The sequence below is a fragment of the Varroa destructor genome, unplaced genomic scaffold (assembly GCF_002443255.2).
Source record: "Varroa destructor unplaced genomic scaffold, Vdes_3.0 BEIS01000003.1, whole genome shotgun sequence".
Classification (NCBI taxonomy): Eukaryota; Metazoa; Arthropoda; class Arachnida; order Mesostigmata; family Varroidae; genus Varroa; species Varroa destructor.
In genome coordinates, this window is record NW_019211456.1 from 9470014 (window position 1) to 9497988 (window position 27975).

The 27975-nt window shown below is 44.5% G+C and overlaps 1 protein-coding gene and 1 long non-coding RNA gene across 3 annotated transcripts in view; both read left to right on the top strand.

Annotated features, from left to right (window-relative positions):
• Nucleotides 1-1067: 1067 nt before the first annotated feature.
• LOC147756496 (uncharacterized) lies at nt 1068-11030 on the top strand. Its single transcript, XR_015323637.1, has 3 exons — nt 1068-1227; nt 9672-9855; nt 10343-11030. It is a non-coding gene; the product is annotated as an uncharacterized LOC147756496 (long non-coding RNA).
• A 12918-nt stretch (nt 11031-23948) lies between these two features.
• LOC111246362 (uncharacterized) overlaps nt 23949-27975 on the top strand; it is an 81891-nt gene continuing 77864 nt past the window's right edge. Inside the window, exon 1 of one of the 2 annotated variants that reach the window (XM_022795840.2) lies at nt 23949-26925. In XM_022795840.2, coding sequence (XP_022651575.1) covers nt 26631-26925 — 295 coding nt within the window. In that variant the 5' untranslated portion in view covers nt 23949-26630. Of the gene's footprint in view, nt 26937-27975 lie in introns of both variants that reach the window. The other variant, XM_022795841.2, reaches the window with a different exon arrangement.

A 27975-nucleotide genomic window follows, 5' to 3' on the forward strand; every position in this document is an offset into this window, starting at 1 on the left:
GAAGTCGAAGCTAGCTAGCTAGCCAGCAAGTTTTGGCTTTACCTTTCTAGCTAGACCGACTGGTTTCGTTCATCGTCCTTTTTATCTATCTTTTTGTTGTCGTCGTCGTCGTTTCCACTATCTCCTCCCCCTATCCGTATCTTGAAGCTTCCCGGTTGCCGTTTGTCTAGAGAACAGCGATTACTCTAGGCACATGAACGAGGAATGCACAGCGCTCAGCGTGTAGGTCGTCTTCCCGTCGTCGTTGTGGCCACGACGGTCTCTGTGCGGTTTGTTTACCGTGTGCAAGCTGTAGTATGTGAATGCTGCTGTGCTGCTACTGATGGTCGAATCAGAGCTTTTATGAACTAGATGATAGTCACACATTTACATTGGTGTCCACAAAGCGTTCACTCTGTCAGAAAAAAAAAAAGCTACGGCAGTAGAGGTAGATTTTTAGCTGTCGACTGTTGCTACAGATGATCACGGAGATCCATCTCGTGAATGCCCAACTGAATATGTCTAATCTGCGTGCGTTACGGCACCAAAAGGGTGAAAAGTAACCATTCAATGGACAGCGCGATCACGAGTAGAAGGAGAAGCTCACCTTGAGGAAGATGTCAGACAGAATACGCACACTCAAACATGTATATATATATATAATTGACATACGTCAAACGGATAGAACACGAGAACATAAGTGCGTCGTCGCCGATGAACCAATCCAGTCAAGTATAATTTAGCTAGGGTAATGGAACAATCCCTTAGCGTCCCGATGTTGACAACTTTCTATGCTATAGTACGAAAAACAAACAGTCGAAAGAACGGGCGATGATACGGTGAGATCAACTACAAAATGCTTGACTTGCAAAGAAGACGCTGCCCGTCTGGCCTTCGGGGACAGCCTGTTCACCCAAGATATGAGCATTTCACATAGACCTCAAATTTAATTATTAGCTGGTAAAGTACGATCAGAATTGGTTATATTTAGTACGAAATATCCCATTATCTACTGATGCCCGTGTCGACAATGATTAGCTTTACCAAATCCATCCATCCATCCATCTGTAGCAGTATGTCACTAGCGGATAAAAGACGTACTAGTATTGCTAGGCCGTGTTGAATGTATTTTTTTCTCTATTAGGAAAAATGCACAAGGAATAACTTAGACTGATAAATCAGTTACAAACAGTTTAATCAGCGCAGCTGCTCGGATCAACGACAAACTGCATAAAAAAAAATCAAAACGTAAGTTGTACCGAACAAACGAAGACAAACCAGCTGCAAGCCATATTAATGCTTTGTCATCGACAGCTTCGCTGCGATTTTATTGTCGATCTCTTTATGCCGCTCTGGAGCGTGTATTTTACCGCTACTAAAGTATAATTTTCAATAAGTACATGTTTACTTCTGGTTTGCGGCTGCGTTCGTATGTGACTCAACCATGAAGCTTGTCAGTGGTTCTGTCGCCAGCATCATCATCATCGTGAAGATATCGTGATCGCTGAAGCTCTCTACTTTTGTTATTCCAGCCTTAGTTCCTTTGACGCTTAATTGAACATGTGTCCCACAGCAGTCGTCATCGTAACGTGCTACTTATCTGTCTTGTTTCCTAGAGCAGCGAAGCCAGACTGGATGGACGCACAAGTTTTCGCAGACATGTCTTGCTAGTCGATGCTATCGCTATTGCTGTGGCCGGCATCTGAATGGTCGATAGCCAGCTAGCTGCATATGTAAACCTAAGAGCATTATATGTATGAAGAGCGTAATAGCCAATGATGGTGACGAGAACTGCAGCCGCCGTCGAAGGGAACACCGGAAGGAGTTCCCAGTGCCGCGACAAGCATTGTCTCTAGTCCGCGCGATGTATCCGCCTCTGAGCAATGTTATCCATATCGTCATTAGGTCACCATGATCTGTTTTGGCTGGCCGGTCACACAAATATATACCTAAGCCGCGCCGGGAGTGAGAAAACGATGTCGGTGACATGACAATATTGCCTACTGAAGATGGCACACTGCTGGATGAGTGGCTGACGAATCACATCGTCAAAGCTAAAGTATACAATGGCGACAGCCACTGCAACGGCAGTAATAATGCTAATGGTTGAAGTAATAATTGTAGGCAAACAACGCTGCCACCGATCATTTGTAGCTGGCGGCCAGATGGGCTGAGCGAACGAGCCACCGAGCTCCGAACGGCAACAATCCCAACGCACAGTTGCCATCCACTGCTATTACTAGCGTCGCTACGACGTGCGCTGTAGGACCGCCTCTTCTTTTCTTTTGGCAATATATTACATTAAAGTCGTTGTCGCATCGTCATCCGCCACCACTACCAGTGCAGCAGCGAAGAACGGTTCGAGTACGTCGTCAGCCGCCGCGGCCGCCACCGCGGGAGTAGCTCAGGAAATGATCACGGATAATAAACACTTGAACGAGAAATAGATACACAATCCTACACGAACGTCAACAGCGGCAGGGCTATTGGCACAGCAGTAGTAACACAAATGTCGAGATAATGACACAGGCCCAATCGCACTGACGATGGGAGCCACCCAGGCACCCTAATGGGACAATGGCACGGAGGCTCTCGGTAGGCAGGACAAGGCTAGAGACAACGGAGGAGGTGGTTCAGTGTCACTCGACTGTCATACTGTAACAGCATTGACTGATTCGCGTCGTAGTGAAGCGTAGAAAGATAATTTGACTGAAAAAAAAAGGCTATTTGGTTGTTAAATTTGTCGTTGATTTTCGTAGGCAAGAGCGGTATGATACGCGTTACGCGGTGGCCTATGCCGTTGCTGCGGGCTGGGTCGACCGAATCCGAAAATACGGGATGATGCGAAACGAAGCGCCGCATAATATTTTTCCTTGCATAAGATGCAATTAAGGTGTCGCAAAAAGAACCCATGACTTGGTTTGGTGTGATGTTCGTCTAAAAAATAGTACACTATCACGCTGACGAAAACAGTAGCAATCAAAACCCCTTGTAAATCACCTTAAAGTTAACAGCAGTTAACGCAGCCTATAGTAGTAACCTGTACCCGTGATGGCGTGCTGGGTAACGTGTTAGACAGCTGAGTCGGATAGACGTGGTGGTCTGTGTTCTAGTCCGGGCGTGGGCATATTTCGTTTCATGCTGGGAGGCAGCTGTGTGATACAACGTCTAACGGTGATACCGGGAGTAACAATCGAAACGCTTCCGTTAGCTCATAGCGGGCATCTTTATTTAGCGAACGCCCCTGGAGAGCGATACGTTCGGATATCACGCGCAACGTCTTTTTCTATCTATGGTAGGCTTTTGAACAAAAAAGATCAGCGAATAGGGAACCGTAAGCACATAACAGCTCAATATAACTGTAGAAGTGATCAACTAACTTTAACTTGTGGTCATCACAATTATCAAGTTGTCTGTCACAGCTATAATCATCCTGTAATGAATCGCTCTCGTTGACATTGCCCCAGATTTTTTTGTGTATTCTGGATGTCATATCGCTCATTGTGGTGGTAATTAGATGTGATGCTAAATTTGATTACGCTCGACGCCTGTCCTTCGTGGCACACTGCAATGTCATAGAAAAGGAGGCCATCTATGTTCGTGAACGACACGTTCGGGGAGTTTGCGCCCTTGGTATGATGACATCAAGTGCCAGCAATGATCCCCAGGCTGAAGCTAGAAAGAGTAACAAGCCCTACTGGATGGTAACGCCCCGTGAAGCTATCGAACTTACGCCCCGCGAACGAGTTGAGCGTTAGCGACAATAAATTTCACCTATACATAAGTGTGCTACGGTTTTTAATAGCTACGATAACGACCGTAACAACAAGGGCTGGCGTACTCATTGGCTCTAACGGAATATTTACAAATAAACGTGTTTTGGCTTTGGAGGCTTCATTTTACTGGACCCACCGCGATGAAAGCCAAGATCCGGCAGTGAGTCGTCGTACATGGGTCAGCAGATGTCTACAAGCGCCCACTAGCGCAGGAGCGTGATGCATATTGAATTCTGTTTCACTCGTCTTTTACTGCTAGACGCAGAACTAAGCGTTCACTTTGAATGTACACTGTGCCAATGGAAAATCTAAACCTTGTGTACTTAATCAATCGACTGGAAAGTGGTCCGGTCAGATTGTCGGCAATTAGACCGGCCAGATCAATGCAGATCATTACTGCATGTCGTCCTCTTCGATCAACGCAATCAGGTACGACTATTTGCAATGGGCCAAATGTCAATGTAGTTCCCATATAAGTGACCCATTCGAGCGGAGTCCGATGGGTCATATATCTTCAAAATCAGCTGCAAGGTGAGTGCTATCTTAGTTTGGACGACAATTCGACAAGACAATTTACTGTTCTATCTAATAAAAAGAAAGCAACCACGTCTTAAGTCGTTAGTCCTTTGCGTTTCGCTCTTTCACAGCCTTCACACATCTTTTGACCTTTTTGGTACCTATTCTTTTATATTGCCATATGTCCCTGTCGGCCTTCTAAGCCGCCTTATCACTTTCCACTTGAAAAGGGAACCGACGTAAGCGTCGTCGACATAAAAGGACCAAGCCGCTGCCTTCTCAGCAACTCCTAATCAACGAGGTAAAGTGCGCCTCATAAACGACCATGAAAGGATCGATAGATGCTTAATCAGTTATGCTGATTAAAACGCTCAGTTTGTTTCGGCCCGGTCGTCTAGAAGTTTACTCAGACTTCAGGACAGTTTGTCACACAGCTGAAATTCTTTGACAGTTTATGAAGAAAAGTGATCGTGAGGTACCCGATCATTTTCAGATGAACCGCGTATTAGCGTAGCAAGACCTTATCTCCAGATTATAAGAGAAAGCCTAATTGGCGACGGTCGAATACGGCCCGAATAAACATGTCTAGCTTGTTTTTTCCTACATCGCAATCACTGGTGCAACGGCTTTACGAGATTCTATAAAACTAGCCATATCGTAACTAAAACTAGTAATCTAATAAGAGCTGTATGCGTGTGGTGATATGTTATGGTGCTCACGTAGGGGCTTGGGCATTACAATAATTATTTTAGAAACTACCGACTACAATAAAGATCGGTTAATTCGATGTTAGTATCGGTGCGTGTCCTCGTGCCTACGTCACCTCGATAAAGATATGGTAATTCCCGCTTGATCTCTGACTCACATTTGGTTTGGTGCTGGCCTTTTCGCTGTGACGACTACGACGTTAACGGTGGTGTCGATGATGATGGTCAAGATGAAGATAACAATTTTATTAAACCTGCTTTGCATGGATATGTACGTACAACTGAAGACAGGGTCGCCTACTAGCACGAATCAGCATAATTTCCTTAGTGTCAGCCAGGGGGCGATTAAGGGACAATTCAGTTAATCAAGCGTGACCAGGTCATCGTTTCCTGTACGGGAGGCCTAGTGTGGATAGGATCGAGTTGTAAATCAACTATCAACACCCGATCGACAAAAACTGCGTGAAATCTACCAAGGTAGCATCACGCTTAACTACCGCACATTCCGCCACCGATGATGTTAGTCCAACGCATCCCTCCGTCCGTTACCATTACCGGCCAGAATTGATGACGACTCTGCAGATTTTATGTGCGTATAGTGTGCCGATTGGCCTGTTCTCCATATACTGCTGCCTTTCAAGTCGAAATTGGCATAGAGGTTATGCATACTAGATTATTATGAGCAGGAACCATTGTTCAGCCTGTTTAACATTTTTGGACCAATACGGAAGGCCAACGTCGGAGCTCTTTCAGGACTGGAACCTGTAACACATAGGCTCAACCTTCACTAAGGACTAGCGTCCCCTATTCGATATTTGTATAGTCGAATACATTTTCACTGCTGTGGCCGTTAACCTCGAAATCAGTCGAAGCCGAGATCAGATGAAGCGTGATAACTGACGATAGCCCACCGGCCAATTGAACAGAAGGGTACGAACATATCTTAGGCAGTACCTAAGTGCGGATAGGCACGAGTTTGACCTTTCGGATTGTTTTTTTGTTTGTCGATATGGCTGATTATTATAGCTTGTAGCCTACGTTGCCTGGTCTGAGCTAGCGCCACAGCTTGTATTAGACTGTGAGCCTCTTAAGGATATTTCAGTGTGAAATATAGGCAATATACGTAGATCCAAACTGCTGGATGTACGATATCATAGCACTACGCGAACGTCAACATGGGGAAAGAGTCGAGTTAGCTGAATCTTGTGTCGGTAGCATCATCCGGGACGTCGGAATTTGCCTTCACGATGCCATCTTTGACATCTGCTCGAACCTGTTTACCTAAATATATGCTTGTTATACATGAGATACGTAGTTATTGATATGTCACATCGATACATATTTGTGTATGTGTATGTGTATGTAATGACGCGTCCGTTAAGACGCTCGCACACGTATGTGGATCTGGGTTGGACATGTATAATACAGTACGTAGAGGGAAGCGCCGGTAAAAACCTACTGGCAGAGTTAGGTAGAGGCTAAGGCGTTTACCGTTTATGATGGACAGGTCTGTATGCGCAATAAGATAAAAGTTTTAAGGGGCAACAACTCTCTATTACTGATCCCGTTTTCCCTACAGGACCATCAGAGACGTGTACATAGCGCGCATTACTATATAGCAAATCCCATAGATTGACATTAAACATGTACATGCTAGTCTTAACGTTGCTATTCAGTATACGTATAAAGGTAGACCATTTTTAGAGAAAATTGGAAGCCTACTCTACAGAGTAGCGATCTACAGAAAATAAGTTATGCGTTAAATATTAAACGATGGTATTTAATTTGAAAGCAAGTAAAATGTGCTCGCTCCTTCTGAATTAGGCAATAAGACGTTAAATATGCTACGCAATTATAGGCGGATCTATGCGAAGTTTTGATATAGGCCTAAGACCCAGCTGGTGCAAATGGTGGACCAGTTTGTCTCAAACGTGCTCTGCTTCTAGTCCATAACGAAAAACAACCCAGTATGCGTGTACGGTATTTAGCTCAGCTAGAACTTTCCCGTACTTCGGATATCGGTAAGAAATGTAAGAGCGCTGTTTTTTATGGTTACTATACTACGAATAGCCTATAATAATGGGAAAGCCGCATCCGCGTCAAACGGTATGACATTGTTGCTTTGCTTTTTGACGTAACACGCGTTAATGTAAACCAGTTATCAATAGTTATAATAAGTGATAAGCTTTAAGGTGCCAATGCACATTTCAAGATTATGCAAGCAGATTACTAAGAAGCAACGCGACATAAATAAGAATTAAAAAAGACAAGCAGTATCATGTCTAGAATAGGGCACACGAAATATATGCCAATTTTCGTTCTATGCGATATCGAATCAATAAGCAGATGTTATCTTGAAGTCTGCTCTCAGCGGTAGTCTTCTTGGTCGGAAGTGGCCTTTTCTTATCTTTGATCCGGATACCTAGAGAACCCCTGGTGACTTTGAAGTAGTGAGGTAGTGCAAGAGAGGGCAGCATGTCACTCTCGTGGACAATCAACGAACAACGACTTCAGTCGTCGGAGAGCAGCAATCTGGTCTAGGCCAAGTCGGAAATCGGGGTACGTGATCTTACAGCTAGATCTGGCACCTTAATGGACAGACGGCTCACGAGGCCAGTTTAAGCGATTGCGGCCGGATCTTTCTGTGGACAAGCCAGGTGAAGAATTTAGATGGCGGTAAGATAATCTAACGGGATAATCAAATTGACCATCTCTAGCAAATTGCATCTACGGATGGATCTCACTGTCGAATCACATTTGTCATGCGAAACGGTGCCCACTATTTAATACATGAAGCTTAACCATCGGAGGTCGCACTGGGAATATAGTTCCAATTAAAGCTTTTCACTGTCCATACTTTTATTCAAATGCTATCTTGTCGTATACGGTATCTCATAGTTGAATAATTTAATTGACAAACGACAATGTACAGGATAGAGGCGCGAAGAACTTGATGACTCTGATCGAGCAATCATCATATCGAACCCTGTGTACTACGTTCTTCGATTGCGCCCAATCGCTAATATGTTTTGTTTATGGTAGGATAATTTTAAAATAGACTAGATAATAAGAAGGTGGGCGTTAGTGGTGGTCCACTATGGGGCCATCTTTACCTATTTCGTCAAATCAAACATTCATTCAGATGTCTTATCTGCAATCGGTCGTTGCATAGTAAGTTTACTGTCTACCGATGAAATACGAGTATATATTATAAAGCCGACATGTTCTCACATAATAGACCTTGTCGCGTGTTTCTATCTAGCTGGCGGCCATCTGCAAAATGTCTACTATATTTACTAAAGCCTTCAAAAAGCCTGACCTTAACTTGGTTTTCAGTAAACAATTATATTAGTTTGAAAAAAATTTGGAAAAATATCGATTTGATAGCTTCACACCTTCAAGACGCGGCTTAACTTACCAACATCTAACTACTTTACCGGAACTCTTGGACTGTAAACTTTTGCTATCGTTACGTCTCGTAAAGTGTTTTTATAGCACACCCTTCGTGCATCCACGAAAGGCAGATACGATATCGATGCATCGTTTATGCATGCATTTAATCGTCTCGTAACTGCGAACAAATTAGAATGAACTATTGATAAATGGACAAATTTTCTGTTCAGCCGATCGCCAGCTAAATGAGCAGCATCATCCGGAGGGATGAACTTTCTCTCAAACTAAATAAGAATAACCCTCGGTGTTCACCCCAAAGTCAGTTGTGTGTAGCTCCGCCAGTTGACAATGGGTGGGGTGGGGTGGGGTGGTGCGTGGGAAGTGTTGCTACTGTATCTACGCAACACTAACTAAAAGTCAATGTTTGTACTATATCTAGATGCATGTATCTACAAGATGAGTTAACAGTTTTTCTGGGTTCCATAACGTTATTCCGCTTGTTCGAAATGAACCTAAATGTTCTTGAACTGGTTGGTGAAAACTCGCTAGGTAGATGAATATTGTAGTAGGGGTAGTAATAGTGTACGCGAGTCTGTCTCTGTGGTTGAATAGGCCACAGGCCTTTGCTTTAGCCACCGACAACGCCGCCGCCCTAACCTCAACTCGTCTTCAAATCCTTCGGTTCGCTGTACTCCGCAAATGACGCCGGCGGCGGCGGCGGCAAAGAGTCTCATCCGCGTGATACCCAGCAGCGACCAGCCACTCCATCATCCGCATGGACCACACACAGACGCACCTTCAATCACGCGGTCGACATATTGGCTCGTACATGGCTATGTTCCTTCATATTATCCAATGTGTTTGGGGTCGTTTACAAGGATCTATGAAAGAGATGAAGGGAAATACAACAGCACGATTTCGGGGGAGGGGGGGGGGGTAAAAAGAGAAGTACAGGGTAGGGAGAGAGAAAGAGAGATTGATTATGATTCAACGTGCTTAGTTATTACAAGTGCGTATCGTATCTCCGTATATGGGTGTATGTTGTATATGCATGAAATATATAACCATCGAAACGTTAGTTCCATTTCCGTAAGCAAAACACTCCGTTATTGGTTGCACGGAAGCGGCGATGGCGGCGGTATTTTGTCGCGGTTGGTTCATCGTTAGCAATTCGCTCAGGGCTAAGCTCTGATGTAACCCATAGCTGGCATAGGCTAGAAATAAATAACTCTTCTATTGAAATTGCGACTTCCCCTAATATGCATGACCCCCAACCTGACATAGGCGACTTTGGTTTCAGATGTCCAATGGCGTGCCTGTTCACAGGCGGGCGAAAGCAAAACAATAAATTTGAAACATTTGTGTTGACTGAACTAAATTTTTCGAACGAGGATCGCGCAAACGACAGTTCCCTCGTGCGATACCCTCGCACCTCTTCGCTGTTCTTGTCTCGGCCTCAGACTCATCCTATGGGAGCCCGCAAGGTTTGTACTTCGTACTTCGGCCCAGCTGCACGTAGCACAGTTATCACCATAAGAGATGTATAGTGAATTCAATGTCTAAAAATATATTAGCGGCCAGATTATTGCTAGCGTGTTTCATTACCTAAACTCTTCTTTTTCCCAGGCTTCTAACCCATTTTCGGGGCCGAAAATTGTAAATCGCCACTTGAAAGTAGCTCGCAGCAGAATTCCTATATATGATACATTGTACTTTTTATGTGTTTTAAATTACATCTAATAACAACTTTATTCCAGTATCAATGGCGTTCTCGATCGTATCTTCATTTATATGTTACTTTAGCGTGTTCAGTTTCAAAAAATCTCTATCAGTCCGCCTAGAAAATGTGCCACAAATAACTGTGATACGAACAACGCGATCCAAAGTTTCGTTAATCACAGCACTTTAAGATCGTATGTTGATAATACTACACGCTAAGTGAGTAACTTTGTTCTTTCTTGTCCTTGACAGCCGTCGGCTCGCGTGAGCCTGATTGCACTTCTGCTGTGCAAAAGGCTGCGTTTTCTAGACAAGTTTAGTTAGCGAAGTCCCAACTGTGCGAAGAAAATTGGAAGAGCCTGGGGAGGTGGAGATCGCAAAGGAAAAACGCATAGAGGAAACGAGGCTTCTACCTCGCACCCTGACGTTTGTTCCTATCGGAGCTATGGAGAGGCCTGCACGCCACCCGACGTCCTCTTACTTTAACGAATCTCCTCGTCGATCAAGAGTTTTTCCCCGTCCACCGACCCGTCCTGTTATACAGCTATTACTGGCCAGCCGAGTTAGGCCCTGTGCGCAAGACTGACGAGGCGGATACAAAACTGACCCTAGGGTTATGCTACTGTGGGCCAAAGATTCGGCCTAGTATATGCTAGGCCGTGTGTGATCTGCCAGCTGTAGACGCGCACACAGATATACAACCCGCTTAACATAGTTTCTTGAAGAGTCGATCTTTTCTGAGGGTCCGATGGGGCACATTAAGATATTTCATTGATGATATCCAGCAAGCACCTGAGCAGAAAACTGACCTTCCTATTCGACAAGGCGAAGCGTCTACTACAACATACACCTAGCACTATATATAATCCGTGATTATGGTATATGCATGAAGTTTATAACCAGGATTTATTTAAGTGTGCCGTTTAACGAAAAAGAAACAAATAATAAAATTCGCATCTGGAATTATAACTCCTTGTCTGGATGATGGCACCATCGCTGTAAAGGGGTAGTCGGGTAGTGTCACCATGTGCACTAACGCACGGTTTGTTGTTAACTAAACAAAAATTCATCGATACATGTGTACTATATACAGCAAGATGTTTTCAGATTCTAGGTAATCCGATAGGTAAATTTTTTTTGTGTTTGATTACATTCGTTTGCTCCAGTCGGAGGAGTATAATGCCATAAAAAAAAAAAAAGCGAGAAACTGGTTTATGCTGTAACGATGTCTTTACGCCCCTGATACGCTTCTAGATATCAAAGAGAATCCATATGGGGAGGAATACGAAAGAATGACTGTCGTACAACAACAACGTTGATGCTAATGGTAGAAACTACACACATCGTTATTGCTATCCGTGTCGACGCAGTTGTTTCGTGCGCTAGGCTGTCTTCCGTTCGATCTGTCTTTCGATTGGGGATTTGTTCGTGGTTCAATTGATGCCGCTCGTAAGCTACGTGCCTTTGACTTTTGGTGTCACTCGAGCGACAAACAAACGATTGGACAAGACTTTGCCACTAGCACCGATATGAGGAAAGGACCGATGACGGCAACGACAGCGCGCTGAAGTTGTCCCGTCACGCCGCCAACAGCAACAACAACAACAACAACACTTTACTAACAACACAACACAAAGCTAACGACACGACAATTCGACAGCGAAGACATAGCAATAGGCATCAAACAGACAGAACAGGAACGAGCGCCTTTGTTACAAGGCCCATTGAAGCTTGTTCCTATTTTCTAGCTATTCAACGCTAATCAAAAGCAGCCAAGACGCTATCAGTAGAAAGGCCCGCACTAACTGATTTACCTGATGTGTCTGTAAGGAATAGGTGAAACAGCAAAAACCATCATGGATGGATATATCGAGAGACAGATCTCGATGCGACAACGCCAACAACAACTTTAATCAACTAGATTCATCAACAAAGAAAAAACCGGACTGCGTATCGTCAGATGACAGCTAAACGGAATATAAGTCTGCTCATCATTCGTGAGTACGTGTGTCAGGACGTGCGTACGCGCTTGCGCGAAAACAAATCTGTCGCAGATTGGAAATTAGTCACTGTTCTCAGGAGGAACAGGACAAAACGATATCGGCGCCGCAAGCAGTCGAAGCCTCGTTCCTCTGATCAGGTGACTACAATAACAGACCACGGCGGCCTTCACGAATGCTTAGCAATTGGGTGATGATGAAGTGTGAGCACACGGCCTATAATCACACATCTGACATTCTAAAAGCTGTTAGCTGCTTACGAACAGGAGTTCTAACCAGCGGTAGTACTACCAGCAAGACGCAACAATTACTAAAAACACATTTCGTGACGCTTTACGCTATCATCTGCTGTTTGTCTGACGGTGTCGTAGAAAACTCAGGTAAGAGATAGTGTACAGCCGGTGGAGCTATAAAAAAATCCAAGTCAGGGAATTTGGAGGCGATTTGTAGATTGAACACGGCTGTGTGGGCAATGGTAGGGGGTATTGTTGGGGCGGCTGGCTGTTTGCTGCTCCGTGGGTCAGTATTTTTACGTGCGACTTTTTTGCTCGCCAGAAAAGTGGGCGAAATGTCCAACGCTCAATGCGCGCAAGGAGGCCTCCGTTTTTTGGACACGAATCGATCAGTCGAAGGCGAACATTTGAAAAAAGCATACTCGAAACGCCTAGAGGAAAAACCAGCTAACAAGATGTGGAACAGGGTATGTCGATGGAGTATCCGCTCGTTCAAGTTCGTTGAGCGAATACTCCGGTTTTATCGCTGGACCCTTTAGTTTGTATGGACGACTCATATACCGACGTTTACAAACAAGTGTACAGCGCGTAATTACGATTGGTAATTAGAACTTGCGTGTTTGTGATCGTTTGTTAAATAATCAGCAGCATCAACTAGACTAAAAGCCCTAGGCATCTATCTAACTTCGCTGTACGACGACTCGTATACCATGTTATGATTAACAACAATCACCAGTCAAACCATTATTTAGGACAGTCGAGTGTGTTAATATAAGAATTTTGAACACAAGACGACACCTCCACTGTAGCGTCTGAGACACTGAGCTATTCCGATATGTTCGATTTCGACACGGATAGTTCCGCTATCGATCTCAAATAATAGGCCTTATTGTGCGCCCAAATTTCGGTGTAGTTTTTGACGCTCAGCCAAAAACATTCCAGATAAACTGTTCGATGTTTACTATCATGATCAGTAGAACGAACGTCACAAATCTTCTTCCCAAACAACGTAAACGAATGATTTGGCCGCGGTGGTATTTGATTCTGTTTCATGCGACCATTAAATCTGTGGCACCCTCAGATCAATCCGTCTCTTCTGTAGTTCATTGCGGCTGCATTCTACACCTGATTGATACCGCTTCTTGTGACAACTGCGATCGACACGTCTCCGGAGAACTTACCGCCGAACATCGAGACGCGAACATCAATTGTCATTAGGTCTGACAGTACCGTCAAACGCCATTCTCGGACTTCACGCGGAGGACGCTACGCGAGAGAGCCAATTGAATAGCTCGAACCGAAATTTAAGGACACCTGAAGCGCCTACCTTGGCTCTCTGAGCCCATTTTAGAAACATTGATCTGGTTAGCGAGCTAGTCAGCGTAAACTTGTTTGAAATGCTTAGGGAAACGTTCACTTTGTGAGCAAGCAGGACGCACGTAGTAGGAAATTTAGTGATATTGATATTTACACCCACAAAAATCCTCTCTTAATCCTCTCTCGCGTTTAATGGGAAAAAAAATATGGCGCTAGCATTCGTTGCAGTTCGTGTCTCAAACTTTTCTTTAATTATATGAATTGCCTAATATTTTTAACGTTTACAAAATTATTGTTATTGTTTTTGATTAATCTACACTATGGCGTAGCTCATTGCATAACGTTAAGTTGCATAGGTATTTTTTTTGGCCCAATAGTACCGCGTTCGAGCCTATGGTCCCGGTGCTTTTAAAATGGGCCCTATGATCGGACGCGTAGACGCTACCAACAATAAAAAAAAAACGACAGATTCGTTCTTGAGAGCTAACTCTATATGGGTCTGCTAGGACGAAGCTGCTTTTTGACCTCTCTAAACTAATCAGGGCTGTATTTGAATACAAAAATGACATCCGAGATTTTGATTCATTCGAGCGTTACATACTCATTTATTTTTAAAGGAGCGCCTCACTTTATAACTGGTCAACTTCTTATAAGAAATTCTCACGTCTATACAGACTAGTATGATAGTAGTGATGTTTCTTACTATAAATACTACTACCTAAGCATCCCCTCGCTTCCACTGTCGAAGCAGTAAATCAATAATCCGTCATGGCTAATTATGCGAGTGTACCTAACTAAGCCCATTGGCATTGGCGTCCGTGAAGTGGATCAATCTATGATCTAGTTAGACCGCCTACATAATCAAAAGTAGCTTGCTCTCCCTCCTCTGTAACACAAAGTGGCCGTAATAACGCTAAATGGAAATTCAGCTTTGATGACGTTGAATACATTATAGGCACCGAGCTAGGCCAACATCATCGGATGACAGGGCCTCAATGAAAGCAACTTAATTTCAACGCTTTATTCATTGGACATCGTTTTCTCTGTTTTAAGTTACGCTTAACTAGACGTTTCTATACCGTGGTCTTCTGCTCTCTTAAATGATGCTTATTTAGGTAACTTCAACTGTTGCTTCGGCTGTAACATCGGATTATGTTAGCTATGGCCGCTTCGGCGATAGTTGATCTACCACCTAAATTACTAGATAGCTAGGTTCGTGCTCATCGTGTAAGTGTCAATAAACCTAATTAGCGTAAAACATCATCAGATTCGAACGATATCAGTGCAGGGTTATATCATACTGATCGTTAACCTCATCGCAAAGATTCGCTCGAGGAGATCTGATATGAGTAACGAACCGTTTGCAATAATACCTCGTACATCTGATCTCCAATAAGATATCAGACTCATTTGTAACGAAAGGAAACGTTTACCCTTCTGTACGCTTGTGTTAGCATCGACACGGACACAGTGCGTTTGGCTCTACTGATGTAGTCCGTCCATCAAGTGAAGCCTTCGCCAGCGCACGAACAGGCACTCATTGAATCGCTCAACGGGACGCGTCAAGCTACGAAGCAACGAAAAGTGGCTGACCACGGAAGAATGCTGGCTGTGACACCACAAACGAACGCTGCGTCATGTCATGGCTGGTCTCGGATGCGTGTGCGTGTCACCGTCATTGCCGCCCCACCGACGCTCCGACGAAAACAAGCCTTTGTCTGACACACCATTGACATTCGTAGGCATCCACAGGTTTTAAGATTAGTACTTTATTACGGAATATCTTAAGATAGAGAGGCGTTAGGTATATGGTCGGAGAGTCACAGTATCGACAAATGCTGATCAGAAAGTTCTGCGCAGATAGATACCTACCCATCTATGCGTACGCGCAGGTACAACGCACCTAGTGATGTAGAGCAGAGTAGCATCGTTGTGTCTGTACTTTCAAACAAAATGGATGGATGGGTGACACAAAAACGAGAACAGAAAAACGTCATATAAGTACATATGTGCTTCTGCACGTCCGGCGAGTTGCCACAAGGTACGGCATGCAAGGCGCTAAGTGACACGCAATCATTTAGCCTTCTATGCAGCCGAGAAAACCGTAAATGCAGGCGCTTACTCATACCGCAGGGGCACTATGAAATGCTGTTTGTTAAGCGTTTGGGCTGGCTATTTTGATGGACAGAGCAGAAATAGACGGCCAGCCTATACGAGCTCGTTGAGTGCGGCAAGGTTGCAGGACAATTTATAAGTCTGCTTTGCTATGGACTCTGTGCAGCTATGTCGGTCCCGTCACCGATATTCATGTTTGAAAAAATTCAGTGTTTATCTTGAATAATTATTTTCGCTTTTCCTTACAACGAACGAGCTTCTTTTGATAAAATTAGCTCATTATAGATAAAAGCGATTTTTCGTATAAACGTATTTTGAGAGAAATTTACGCAATCTGTCAATCGATACAAAACAGTCACTGAGTGTCACGCTATGACATTGGAAATTCAAATTAAGTATCCAAAATTAGATGTAGCATACACTCTTAATGTTAAATTGTTATCGATTGTGTGTGTATGCACAAAAGGCTTATCATATGCACGCGATTTTGTGCGAGCATGATAAGAAGTTAAATCGTAAAGACAGCTAAGATACTGTGTTTATACGACGTACGTTTTATTAGGGTTTCTTACACCAACGTATGACGATAGAGATATCGTTCACTTTAAAAGAATTTCAATTATAGTTCGTATCCGGTTGAACAGAGTCGGCTTGAGCTCAAATAGATAGGTAAACCATGTTGCCACTTGTCAATAGGGTGTGTTTAACGATTTATTGCTGACAAAAAGAAAGTCATCACCAGTAGCATTGCTTCTCTCCATAGCTAAATCCTTTAAATACGACGTCTGTCTTTCTCGACATGTTCGTCCAGCTATCTACGAGTTGAAATAGTTGTATCAACGAAATACGCCACTAAGATACACATCATGTTACAGGAACCAGCCCGACAACCTGGTCGACGATAGGTAGGGACGATAGCAAAAATACGTCTCCGAGAGATTGCTCCCGTCGTACACTGCAGAATATATGTTTATTTACTTTAGTACGTGACTACGACGTAACTGCCGCAATGTATCATGGCAATGACATCCGCAATACAGTATAAGGACACGTAAGGCAAATTTAGATTCGGTAGACATGACATCTATAGATTTATGTGAACAGGTACAAGCTATTGAGTGTCGCCGACACTACGCTGGGTGAGGCGGTAAGATAGTTTCTAATTAAATAACTCGACGATTTTTCACTTACGGAACCCTGTCCCTGTTATAGATTCGATGCTTACTTAATTCATCGTCCGTTAAAGCAGAAGTATCTAGGAAAGTTGAGGGAAGAATTTGGACAGATCAAGCATTGTGTATAGGTCACCAACAAAAGTTAATTGCTAACTTAGACAAGGTACTATTTCTTTTTTAACACTTGGCCACAGTTTAAGAACAGGTTATCGAAAGGTTTCACCGCAGTTATCTTTGACCCGCCGAGGTTAAAGATCGTTTTAGGGGGGGAGAGTAGTCCAATATGTATATATATATAATATAGTAGACAATATGTAAACTATGCTTTTTCATGTTGGTAATTATTATTTTCTTTACATTTTTTTTACGACACGCAGTGTGAAACGTAACGGACGTTTTACAGCGAATCGTAGAAGTCTAAGTAGAAGTAAAAGTTGGATAGTAGCTTTGTTTATATATATTTTGTTTCGCTTGTTTAAATTAACACTAACGGCATCATAAGTTCCTCCCCAACACAAGGTATCCAGGGAAACTGCCTCATTGAAAGACGGTCGCTAATAACTTTCGTTGTGTCGCGTTCCTTATAGATCGTCGAATCCAACTATTAAGTCGGATCATTCGTAATAAATTTGTTGAACTAGCCGCTCACTCGACTGGGTCTCATCCCGTTTTGCCTGGCATTTGACAGCTTTCTGGGCTGCCATCGTCTGTGATATGAAAAGCATTGGTCACATTCACTCGTTCATTCAATCCAGTCCGAACCAAGTGAATTTCTATCCGTCGTTCGACGCTCCCATGTTCGAATCGCGAAGATACTTATCGTGGTTGTCCGTCTTCCATGTTTGTTAAGATAATCTCTATATAATACGTGTATGGATGTTACACTTTGTACATTCATGAGGTGTAACCATTGGGTAGATATAATCTTTACTCATAAGTGCACATTTATCAGATCGTGACCCATCGACGCACATATATAGCCTGCGTATGATATAAGGATTTATGTGGCCCTATTTGTATGAATTAGTCTGATTTGTATTGACGCTAAGTGACTGTAGGGCATGTAGTAACGATGAAGTATATGGACCTATACACAGCTCGCTGATAATGGTTCCGAAAGGGTCAATATTTCTTGGTGCAGAAGGGGTCAAAACGGCAACAAAACGCGCGCCAGTAAATATTGCCTCATGAAGCTTCAACAGGCATATCGTACAGACACACGGGGTAGGTGCAGACGGCCCAAGTGGAACACGTAAAAACACAAAAGAAAGGACTAGTTTGTAAGCCGTACAAAAACATATGGGAAAGTCATAAATATCAACACAGATGATGAGAACGTAGAAAATGTCCAGTCACTAAAATCGACTGTGTACAAGACCAGAAATTGACAACAAACGATGTAAACGAAATTCCGAACGGTCTGAAGGTCGATCAAACGCTGGACAGCCACCGTACTAGGTTTAAAGGTAGGTCGTCACCAATGGTTGAATGTATCTGGGCATCCCATTTCTAGAATACTTGTCGAGACGAATTAATTTCAATGACAAGGTACCGCGAAATTGACTTTTCAAACAATTCAGAGATGAATACTTGTAAAGCATTCCTTTAAAGAAGGAGATTTTTAATAACGTTTTGTGGATTTATCCCCCAACAATTTGGCAAATGTAAATAAACTAATGCTAATTAACAACAGTAATGATGTATAAACCTCGCTGTTTGGCATATTGTCCTCTGTGACGATCAGCAATTTGGGTCAGTGATTTGTGAGAAAATCAAAGGCTTACTTTAAGTGGGTTCCCGCACTTTATGCCACTCGCAAGGACGTATATGCTTTGATATGCCCATCTTACACTCAGAGCTAAGCGTACTGGCTGCATATGAGATAGCGATGAAGATTCTTTAACGCAACTCTAGCAGGTGCCGAGTTAATTTGTCCTACACGGTAATATGTGAAAAGCATTGAAATAGATAGATATAGTTAATGATATATGTAGTCTCGTCAGTATTGATATTCTGTTTACCGGTGAGGTCTGTTCCTCACCCAGTTTGATACTGACTTTAGCCAAATGAGTAATGTCTCTATGACACTGGACAAACCAACTTGTATCCCTCAGTAGCAGCCTTTACTTACCAATTCTAATTAGATAAGGTAATACAACTGAACCCTGTACATGCGTCAACGTTTGAGGTAATCACGAGTCATATAAGCTGTATTCGTGCGGCGGCAAATCTTAGCTGATACATTTAACTACCCCAGTGGATTAATGCGTCGTTAAGGCATCAATCTTGTAATGGTGCAATAGAAGTTTTGCCATCATTTTTCATGTGGAAAGCATTTTCGCCAATACAAAAATTGCGCAGAGCTCAGACAATCGAGCAACGATGAGTTGCATCTGTTAAGCTGAGTCGTGCTAGACAAAGGCTCGTCAAGGTCCCAATCAACAATTTCCAGCAAAAAAGGCAAGCGTCCCCAGAAGCACAAAGCAGAGCGTATTCCCTTAAGGAAAATTACTCGCTCACTGTCTGGGTGCGAATGCGATTTAACCTGTATCACTTTGTGCTTCTCACTTCATTTACACTTCAGCTTCCTCCCTCTAGCTACTACTAATACTTTGTATACAGCGCTGTCCTTCGATGTGTTTATGCGCCGATCTTTTATCATATTATAAATTCTCAGGTTGGAATTGTGGGACGCAGAAATTCCGTTTCCACAAGTAAATTGTCCGCTGAATTTTCTGGATAAATTTGATACGTCCGTTTAGATGCAACAATCAGCGGCCATCCTTCTCAGCGGCCATCCTTCTCAGCGGCCGAATTACCGGCAAGTAAACAGAACAGCGTCAAACAGTAACGTGACTGGCTCTCGTAGTCAACCCCACGGCTGTTCTATGGCTGCACGACACGGGTGGCTGTAGATCATAGATATAGAACTGAACTTCTCTAGTTCTGGTCCCGCAGGTCCGCAAATACTCGGTGCCGTCGCGCAGTTGCTGTTCTTCGATTGCTGCTCGTCAACTGCTGACAATTCTAGACCGTGCAGGTGGCGGCGGAGAGAAAATCATTAGAAAGCGCAATCGCCGAGCAATATGATGAACGTCGTAAACTGGTCAACGTCATTTAAGCAGCAGCAGCAGCAGCAGCAGCAGCAGCAGTGGGTGGTAAGGCGGCGTCACTGCCTTTCGCCGAAACCCGAAGGGTTGACTTGATGGTTAGTGGAATTATTGTTCGATGGCTGGCCTGTTGACTTGTCGACTGATTGAGTAGACAGCTAATCGGTTCATCCTCGTCTGGAACAGAGTGAAAATAAACATTAAACCATCACCAAGCGGACTCATGCTGAGCCTCATGTGGAAATGATGACTTTGTGCGCTAAGTCAGTCACTATCCAAGAACGGGTCACAATTCAGAACGAACGCGAGCGACATGATGAGGCTGCAATAAAAACAGCATTAAACATCAACAGCTATGGCACAATAAACGAAAAGGGCCGTACACGGATGGCGTATATATACGTGGATGTCCTTAGATAGCTAGGAAAATTAAAGTTGAACGGATACACACTGATATAACGATAGATTAACAAATAAGTATAAATTGCAAATGGAACAGGTGCGATCAGCATCTATGAAACATGTAACATACAGAGCTAGATACTGATAAATGACAAACTTCATTTATAATATTAGAACGCTATCTGTATAAGTTGTGCTACACTGTGAGTAAGCAAAATTTTTTGCTTAGACGTTTTGAAAGAAAATTTGAAAATCATTGTTTGCGGCAGCCTGAGCTTGGGGAAAGGCATGAAATTGTTATTAAATATGGCGAACCGGAATGATAGAATCGATGAGTAATTACGCTTGGCTAGGTTACGTCAACCCATCATCCTTTAATGGAACTATGTTTAAGCTGTGGTATTTTGCAACAAGTAATGATAATGTACGAATATTAGCGGATCAATGAACATTTACCCTATAGTAATCAATGTAGACTTACTACGTTTGCTTCTGAATATGATTAGCTTTTTGTCGTACTTCATCGACTCCGATGCGTCGGTATTGACATTGGGTATATTCAGGCATATCTAATTTTATTTTCCAAAAGAACTTCAATTTTACATCATTCGTACTTCAGTGACATATGAAACTCACCCCTTTGCAAGTCTACTAGTCGGACCCAGGCAGCATGATAACCGTATTTGACATTGTACTTGTTTCCTGTTTTTGTTGGAATAACATTGGGCATTTTCGACTACTTTTTACTCGCTTCCTATCATGTTAACTTTCGATTCTCATTTGGTCTTTATTATGTCATGGACGCGAGGCGAAAGACACCTTCCTGCTTAGTTAGCATCAAAAAAAGAATATAACAATTATTACATAAAAAAATAATGATAATAATACTTATTATAATGGAAAAAGAACAAGAAAACAAGTGCTATGAAGGTAGCGGCTATAACGATTTCGTCTGTTATCCTTCTCTGCGGCGGTCTGCTTTGAAGCCTAGCGGCAATAGTGACCGAAGCAACAACTGATACTGCGTCTGATATATCAGATTTTTTACATAACGTCAACAGAGCGGGAAAACAGGCCGAGCGCACTTAATTTACCATTCGGTCGTTTGTACTGCCTAAATAATGTCGGTTACTACTGCTGTCGGCGGCCGGCCCGTACTGTCGCATTATTTTTACTAGTATTCTCCTTATTAGTTCTTTCGTTTTTACGATAAAATGTCATACATCTGTAAGTGGGGTTCAATTTTGAATATACGAAGGGTTATTGCGTGTCGCAGTATTTAGTAAAAACTGAATCTGAAAAGGCATTGTGTGTGCATCAACAAATCTAAAACTTTACGTTACATTCTAAAAACATTGCCAAATACGCCGGCACCAGTAGCCGTGCCGCTTTAACTGGGGCCATTCAGTGATGTGACCCCTGCACTTTTCTAGGTACTGCCATCCAAAAAATCATCAGCAGGTTTTTTTACGGATAAACCCACAAAAAGGAAGACCACTTACATTCTGTTCATATATAAATCTACACAGAAACTGCTTTTTTCATATAATTGAGCCTTGCAGATTTTTTTTTACCCTTTTCATATCAAACGTTTGAGCATTAACAATGTTGTCAGTTAAACCGAAAATAGAATAAACAATAACCATCTTTAGCGATTCCAATTGTTTGAATTCAGATTTTCTAAAAAATATCTCCAAGTCCACGAGCTTATATAAATAATATCATCCATAGATATTGGCGAGTCCCCGGTTTTGTTCCTCTCAAGGTGCCTTTTTCTCGCGCATCTAATCACGCGCGTGCCACTGGATCTTGAGCAACATGTGATATGTGCCTGATTGACAATAAGCTGTTCCACAGTTCGACAAAGCTATCCGTTTAGAGTGGGGCATAGGGTTGTGCCCATACGGATGTTCGAAAGTGGCCCAGCATGCATACCAAAAGAAGAGCTCAGACCCGGGGCTTCATCTTTCAGTTAGTACGCCAAAGCCTCTCTCGAACAAGCTAGTTTTTTTTTTTTGAGTAATGATACATACGGGAAAGACTAAGTTAGTCACGATATGAATTGCTCAATTCGACAACGAAGACAAAGAAGTATATTCCAACTTCTTTTACTACTTTTGGTCAGTAGGAGTAGTTGTGGTGCTCTGGTAGCGGATGTAGTAGAAAGAGCGCGAATGGCAACTGGTAGAAGCAGAAGCTACTATCTCTTAGTCGTCCATTGCAACGACTGGAGTCGCCGCCGCCGCCACCGTCACCTCGGATCACCACTAGCTGATGCCAACTCTCCAATTGTTCATGGCTCCCCGTCTCTCGACGGTCGCTGGTTCTCGGGGCCGCTTCGCTACTGCCGTTTGATGTACGTAACAGGAACTCTCTAGCTTTCATTGCTCTGTAAGTCGATAGCTTTCGCGGCTAGAGGAGGTTGCCAGGACTCTGCAGTTAGTACCAGGAACAGCAACAGAAATAGTGATAGCAGTATAGGCGTACAGCCATAGCCGGCTGGCAGTGTTGCGGCGCAGCCAACAGCGCCGGTCAAGCAGCCCTCCAGCAGCTCCTCGTTCCCTCAGCACAGCTACGCAGACTACGGTGGCAGCAGCCCTAAGTGGGGCGGTGCTTTCGTCCATGGGCGGAGCCAAGGAAAGATCATGGCGGATCACCCGTTGTGGTGGTGGCGGTGGTGGTGGTGCTGCTGCTGCCGCCGCCGCCGCCGCCGCCTTACTGCTGTCGTTTGTGCTGCACATGACTGTGTGTGGGTGTGAGTCTGTGTTTGTTCGCCGCTGCCGCGTTTGCTGATGATGCTAGCACAGCGGCTATAACCATGGCTACGGAGACCCGAGAGCTGTCTGTGCTTGCATTGCTATTGCTGTTTCTCGTGTGGCACGGCGCCGCCGCCGCCCCCTACCAACTAGCCGCTCCAGCTGCTGCCATGACCGGTACCGCTTCTATAATAGTTTCTTGTGCCGCCTCTGTTGCCCAAACCCCTGGTAATCTCGGGGCTGCTATCCTCTTGCTGCTTTAGCATATAGCGCGCGCGTGCTCGCCACCATTGCCGCAGCCGGTGAAGGATGGAAGGATGAAGTCAGCACAGCCATTGCGACGGCAGCATCAGTAGCCGTCGCCGCTGAATTACCGCTGCGTTCAATAGCACGAGAGAAGCAAGCGGCCGTCACCGCTAACCAGCGCAGTGAGGTTCGGCTGCTTCACTTGCTGCCAGTAACTAACTAATTGGGTGCTACGGCGCGGTATCATCGTTGCTACAGCTCCTACTGCTGATACCGCCATCGCCAATGATTCTACTTCTATTACCGCTGCTGCTGCTATAGCCATGATAGGCGCCAGCAGCGCCGCCGCCGCTGCCGCCACCGCCGCTGCCGCTGGCGCCGCCGCCGCCGTCGTTGTCGTCGTCGTCGTCGCCGCCGCCGCCGCCGCCGCCGCCGCCACCGCCGTCGTCATTGTCGTCGTCATCATCTCTGTCGGGCTGGTCGGTCCGTCGGCGCCTGTTCGTTCGTTGACGGACGACTTGTTTTAGGCTCGTGGAGTCGCTACGGCAGCAGCAGCAGCAGCAGCCGTCACGGCGGCCGCCGCGGCCGTCGACGCGTTAAAGCTAGGCGGGGATCGGATGGCAGCAGCGGCGCCTTGAGGATTCGTCCCTCGTTCGCTGCTCTCGTCGGCTCGTTGTCTCGCACGCGCACCACCGCCTCTATCGCCAGCAGCGTTGGCGCGCAGCGCTGCCTCCGTACGTCCGTCTGTCCGTGCGTGCGTGCGTTTCCTCTGGCCGGCTAGCAGGACAGATAGGCACACTATAGCTGGCAGTTAGCTAGTCACTAGCGATCGTTCTGTTGTTGAATGGAATATAGCAATCGGTGGCAATTGTCGTGAAGGAACTAGTGAGTGGACCGAGTGTGACGGGAATTACGACTAACGGAGTAGTCACAGCAAAGCTACCATTGTCCGCCTGTTGAAGTGATCTCTTAACTGCGTTTCGCTGTTGCTGCTGCTGCTGTTGTTGTTGTTGTTGCTGTTGTTGACTAACGGACATACAAATGGACAGACTCACTGACACTGACCGCAGTACCAAACAACTATCCCATAGTTAGTTACTTCGCTGTCCGTTAAACGCACCCAACAACTGCCGACTGTGAGTTGGAACAAGTTGAAAAAGAGGATCCAAAGCGAGAGCCGTCCGTTCTCCAGTGGACCGGCAGCAGCAGCTGTTGCTGCTGGCGAACACAACAGCACCAATTGGAATAGCACCAGCGGCCGCGAGTACCCGGCAGCGCGGACGCTCCGCGCACTCTCCGCAGAGTACAGTCAATGCTGGCACAGGCAGACAGGCAGTTCATCGACTCCCTAAGCAAAGACAACACTGGAGAGCAGTTAAGGCAGAAAAAACGACGTTCGATGCTAACTGAGACGACGAGTCGGCGTCGCGTCATTTTCACCAGCTGCTGCTGCTGCTGCCGCCGCCGCCGCCGCCGACACCTTCGTTGTTGTTGTGGTGTCGTTTCAGAAGGTTCCATGTGCACCAACGGAAAGAGCGTACAATATGAGTGAAGGCGGTTACTGCTGGAATAACAGTAAAGCCGTAGATCACGGCGGCAGTGTCAGTGCCTGATGCGAACAGTAGACACTTGGAAGAATGAATAACAGCACAAGTGTCAGTGAATGCGGTACGCAATTATCCTTTTAAACACTCATTAGGACGCCTGTACGTTTCGTAGCGGCGTGAAAAAATAGCACAAATTTCATGACTGGGTGACGCCAGCTGTTTGACGAGCTTGTACCACAACCGCTGCCATCATACGACTACCATTACTATCGGCGACCAGCAAAACAGGCCACGCGACGATCTTCCCAACCTGGTGTCCTTATTCCAAGGTGTTAACGATTTTGTCGTTGAAAGTGATTGTGCTAATAACAATAATGGTCGACAATTCGCAGTGACGCCAGAAACAAAGAATTTTTCCAAAGAACAAAGATCGCCCGGTGCTGTTGCAAGTGGCATTCTTTGAGGGAGCTGTTGATAAAGGTGTTTTGTCGCCGCTGCCGCCGCCGCTGCGCGGAATGAAACAATGTAAACGTGAGATAAAAAAAAACAAAGCGAATTGGCTTGTCTTTCCTAAGAGCGAGGGGTTTTTGTAGGCAACCAGCGTCGACATCTTTCCTAGTTTCTACGAAAGCAAAAGAAGCGTGCAGCAAAGTCTTCTACGGCAACAATAACCATTAGAAAGCCAAGAGCAAGTGCTGAAATAGGCGCGCGGAACGCGGAGTGCCAAACGCGGACGGATTATCCATCCATTATTATTCGATCTCACGGTACACGCCGTGTCTGTATGGGCTGTTGTGAACCGATATAGGGACGCGCACACGTGAACGTAAAGAGAGATAGAGAGGGAGAGAGAGAGAGAGAAAAAGGAAGCAAGTTCGGCATCACTCAGACGCTCTGTGTGAGGACACGCAGCGGCAGAAAGCTTCGTGCTTTGTTGTTCAGTAACGCTATTAATCAAAGGAGTTAAATTGAAAAGCAGATTTGTACTGCAGCAATATAGTTCGCTTGTTTGCCTATTCAATCAGTCGTTGTTGTTTTCATTGTTACAACAAAGCGTCGTTGAGCAGTACGGCCGTCATTATGGCCATCGTAGCTGGTAGCTTGTAAGCCATCGTTTCTGTTGGGTGTTTCTTTTCACTCGTGATATTTCGTCATCGACGTTGTCCATAGCCGGTATTAGTGGTGATAACAGTGCCAACGTTCTGTGGCTTTGGTTTTTGTAGCACTTTCTCCGCCTCACTCACTCGGCCACCAATAGCACATACTCTTATCTTTCGTTAACAACGACGACAACTTCCGCCGCGATTACTTTCTCCCCTTTTCCAACGGACTCGTATCATGTGAGTCGTACGATAGGTAATTTATTAATCGACTGACTATTCAGCTGAAGACAATTATGAAAAAAGGGAAAGGAAGGTGCTACTGATGGCAAAAGAGACAGCAATCGCTCTTCAACTGTGGCATTCACGAGTTCATTTAAATAGTGAAGACAAAGAAGCGGTATTACCCTTGACCACTGGTAATCGTCAGTAAGTGATATCGCGTCGAACACGAAACGGACACAGAGGGGTGCAACGGGTCAAAAGTGTATGCGGGCAGCATCGTTTGTGTTAGACAGAAGTGTGCTTATTATTGGGCGATGTTGGAAGCGGACTCAAATCCTTCCCCCAGTGTTCCGGGGGAATCTCCAGGAAGCGGTTCAGTACCTAGCGCCTGTTCACCTACGTCACCTGCTGGAGGACCACCGCAAAGCTCAAGCCCCGCACACTCCTACAATAGTAACACCCCAAACCATTTGTCGGCTCGGGCCAAAGACTTCAGTATCGACTCGTTGATCCTACGAAGGCAGGATTCGAGCGAACGCGACAGCACTAGCCCCTGTGACACCAATAGGCCAACGATTCCAGCTACAGCCTGTGGAATGTTAGGTCTCAGTAAGTGACCGGTAGTGTCGTTCGTTGTTGTTGCTTCTTTTGTAGGTTGTTTATGCAGTAACCACACACAACATTAGCCTTATACGATATCAAGGTAAACAATATTCGACAGCCACGCCAATATGATTTCTTTAGAAGAATACGAAACCATTCCATCACATTGTTTAGTGAGATAGCTGCCCTTCACCTCTACCTAGAGATTAGGAGGGTCCTTAGCGTAATTTAACTGAATGGAGATCCTGTTCACTTCGACAGCTTCTCTCACAAGTTCGACATTGTATCTGCCTGCCTATACTGACCCATACTAGAGGTCAAAAGGCTTGCACTAAAAATCGTGCGGGCTGATAAATCCACATTGACCTGTATATGCAGTAAACATTCGATCAAGCTATCTGCTTCCTATTACTCGAGCTGCTTTGATAAAGCCTTTAGTTAATCTGTAAATTGAATGTTCCCAGATTAGAGTCCGCTTTCCTATCAACGTTTCTTTATCAATTTTTTTTTACTCGCTGGTTGTACACAGTGAGTATTGCCGCGGGATGTTAGATTACGCTTATTTGAGTGATAAGTATTATTATATAAGGAAGCATGTTTTCCATAGATCGCTAGTTTCATTAGCAATTGTTATACTAACTTTACCTTGCCTTACAGTTGAATATTATAGTGGTTAGAAATGTAAGTTGTTATATATAAGAAGATGCAAATGTTTCGTGAACACTATGTCAACATTTTGTCATCGAAAAGTGTGAGCCTATTCTCAATGTGTCCTGTTAGATTTGGCCTAGTTCAGACGCCGAAAGTCGTAGCTAATTGACTGCTGGCTTTTTGTCTAGCTACGTGTCGTATTCGACTGTTATGATTTCAAACTGTTTAACGATAACAAATGAGTAGTGATCGTAGATCGCAGAGTGGTAACGGCCAATACAAATATACTCACCCAGATATCTCGTCAATATTAATAATGAGGCAGAGTGTGAACATTGCGTTCGTATTGCGGCTTCCCCCCCCCCTCTCTCTCTCTCTCTCTCTCTCTCTCTTTCTATATATATA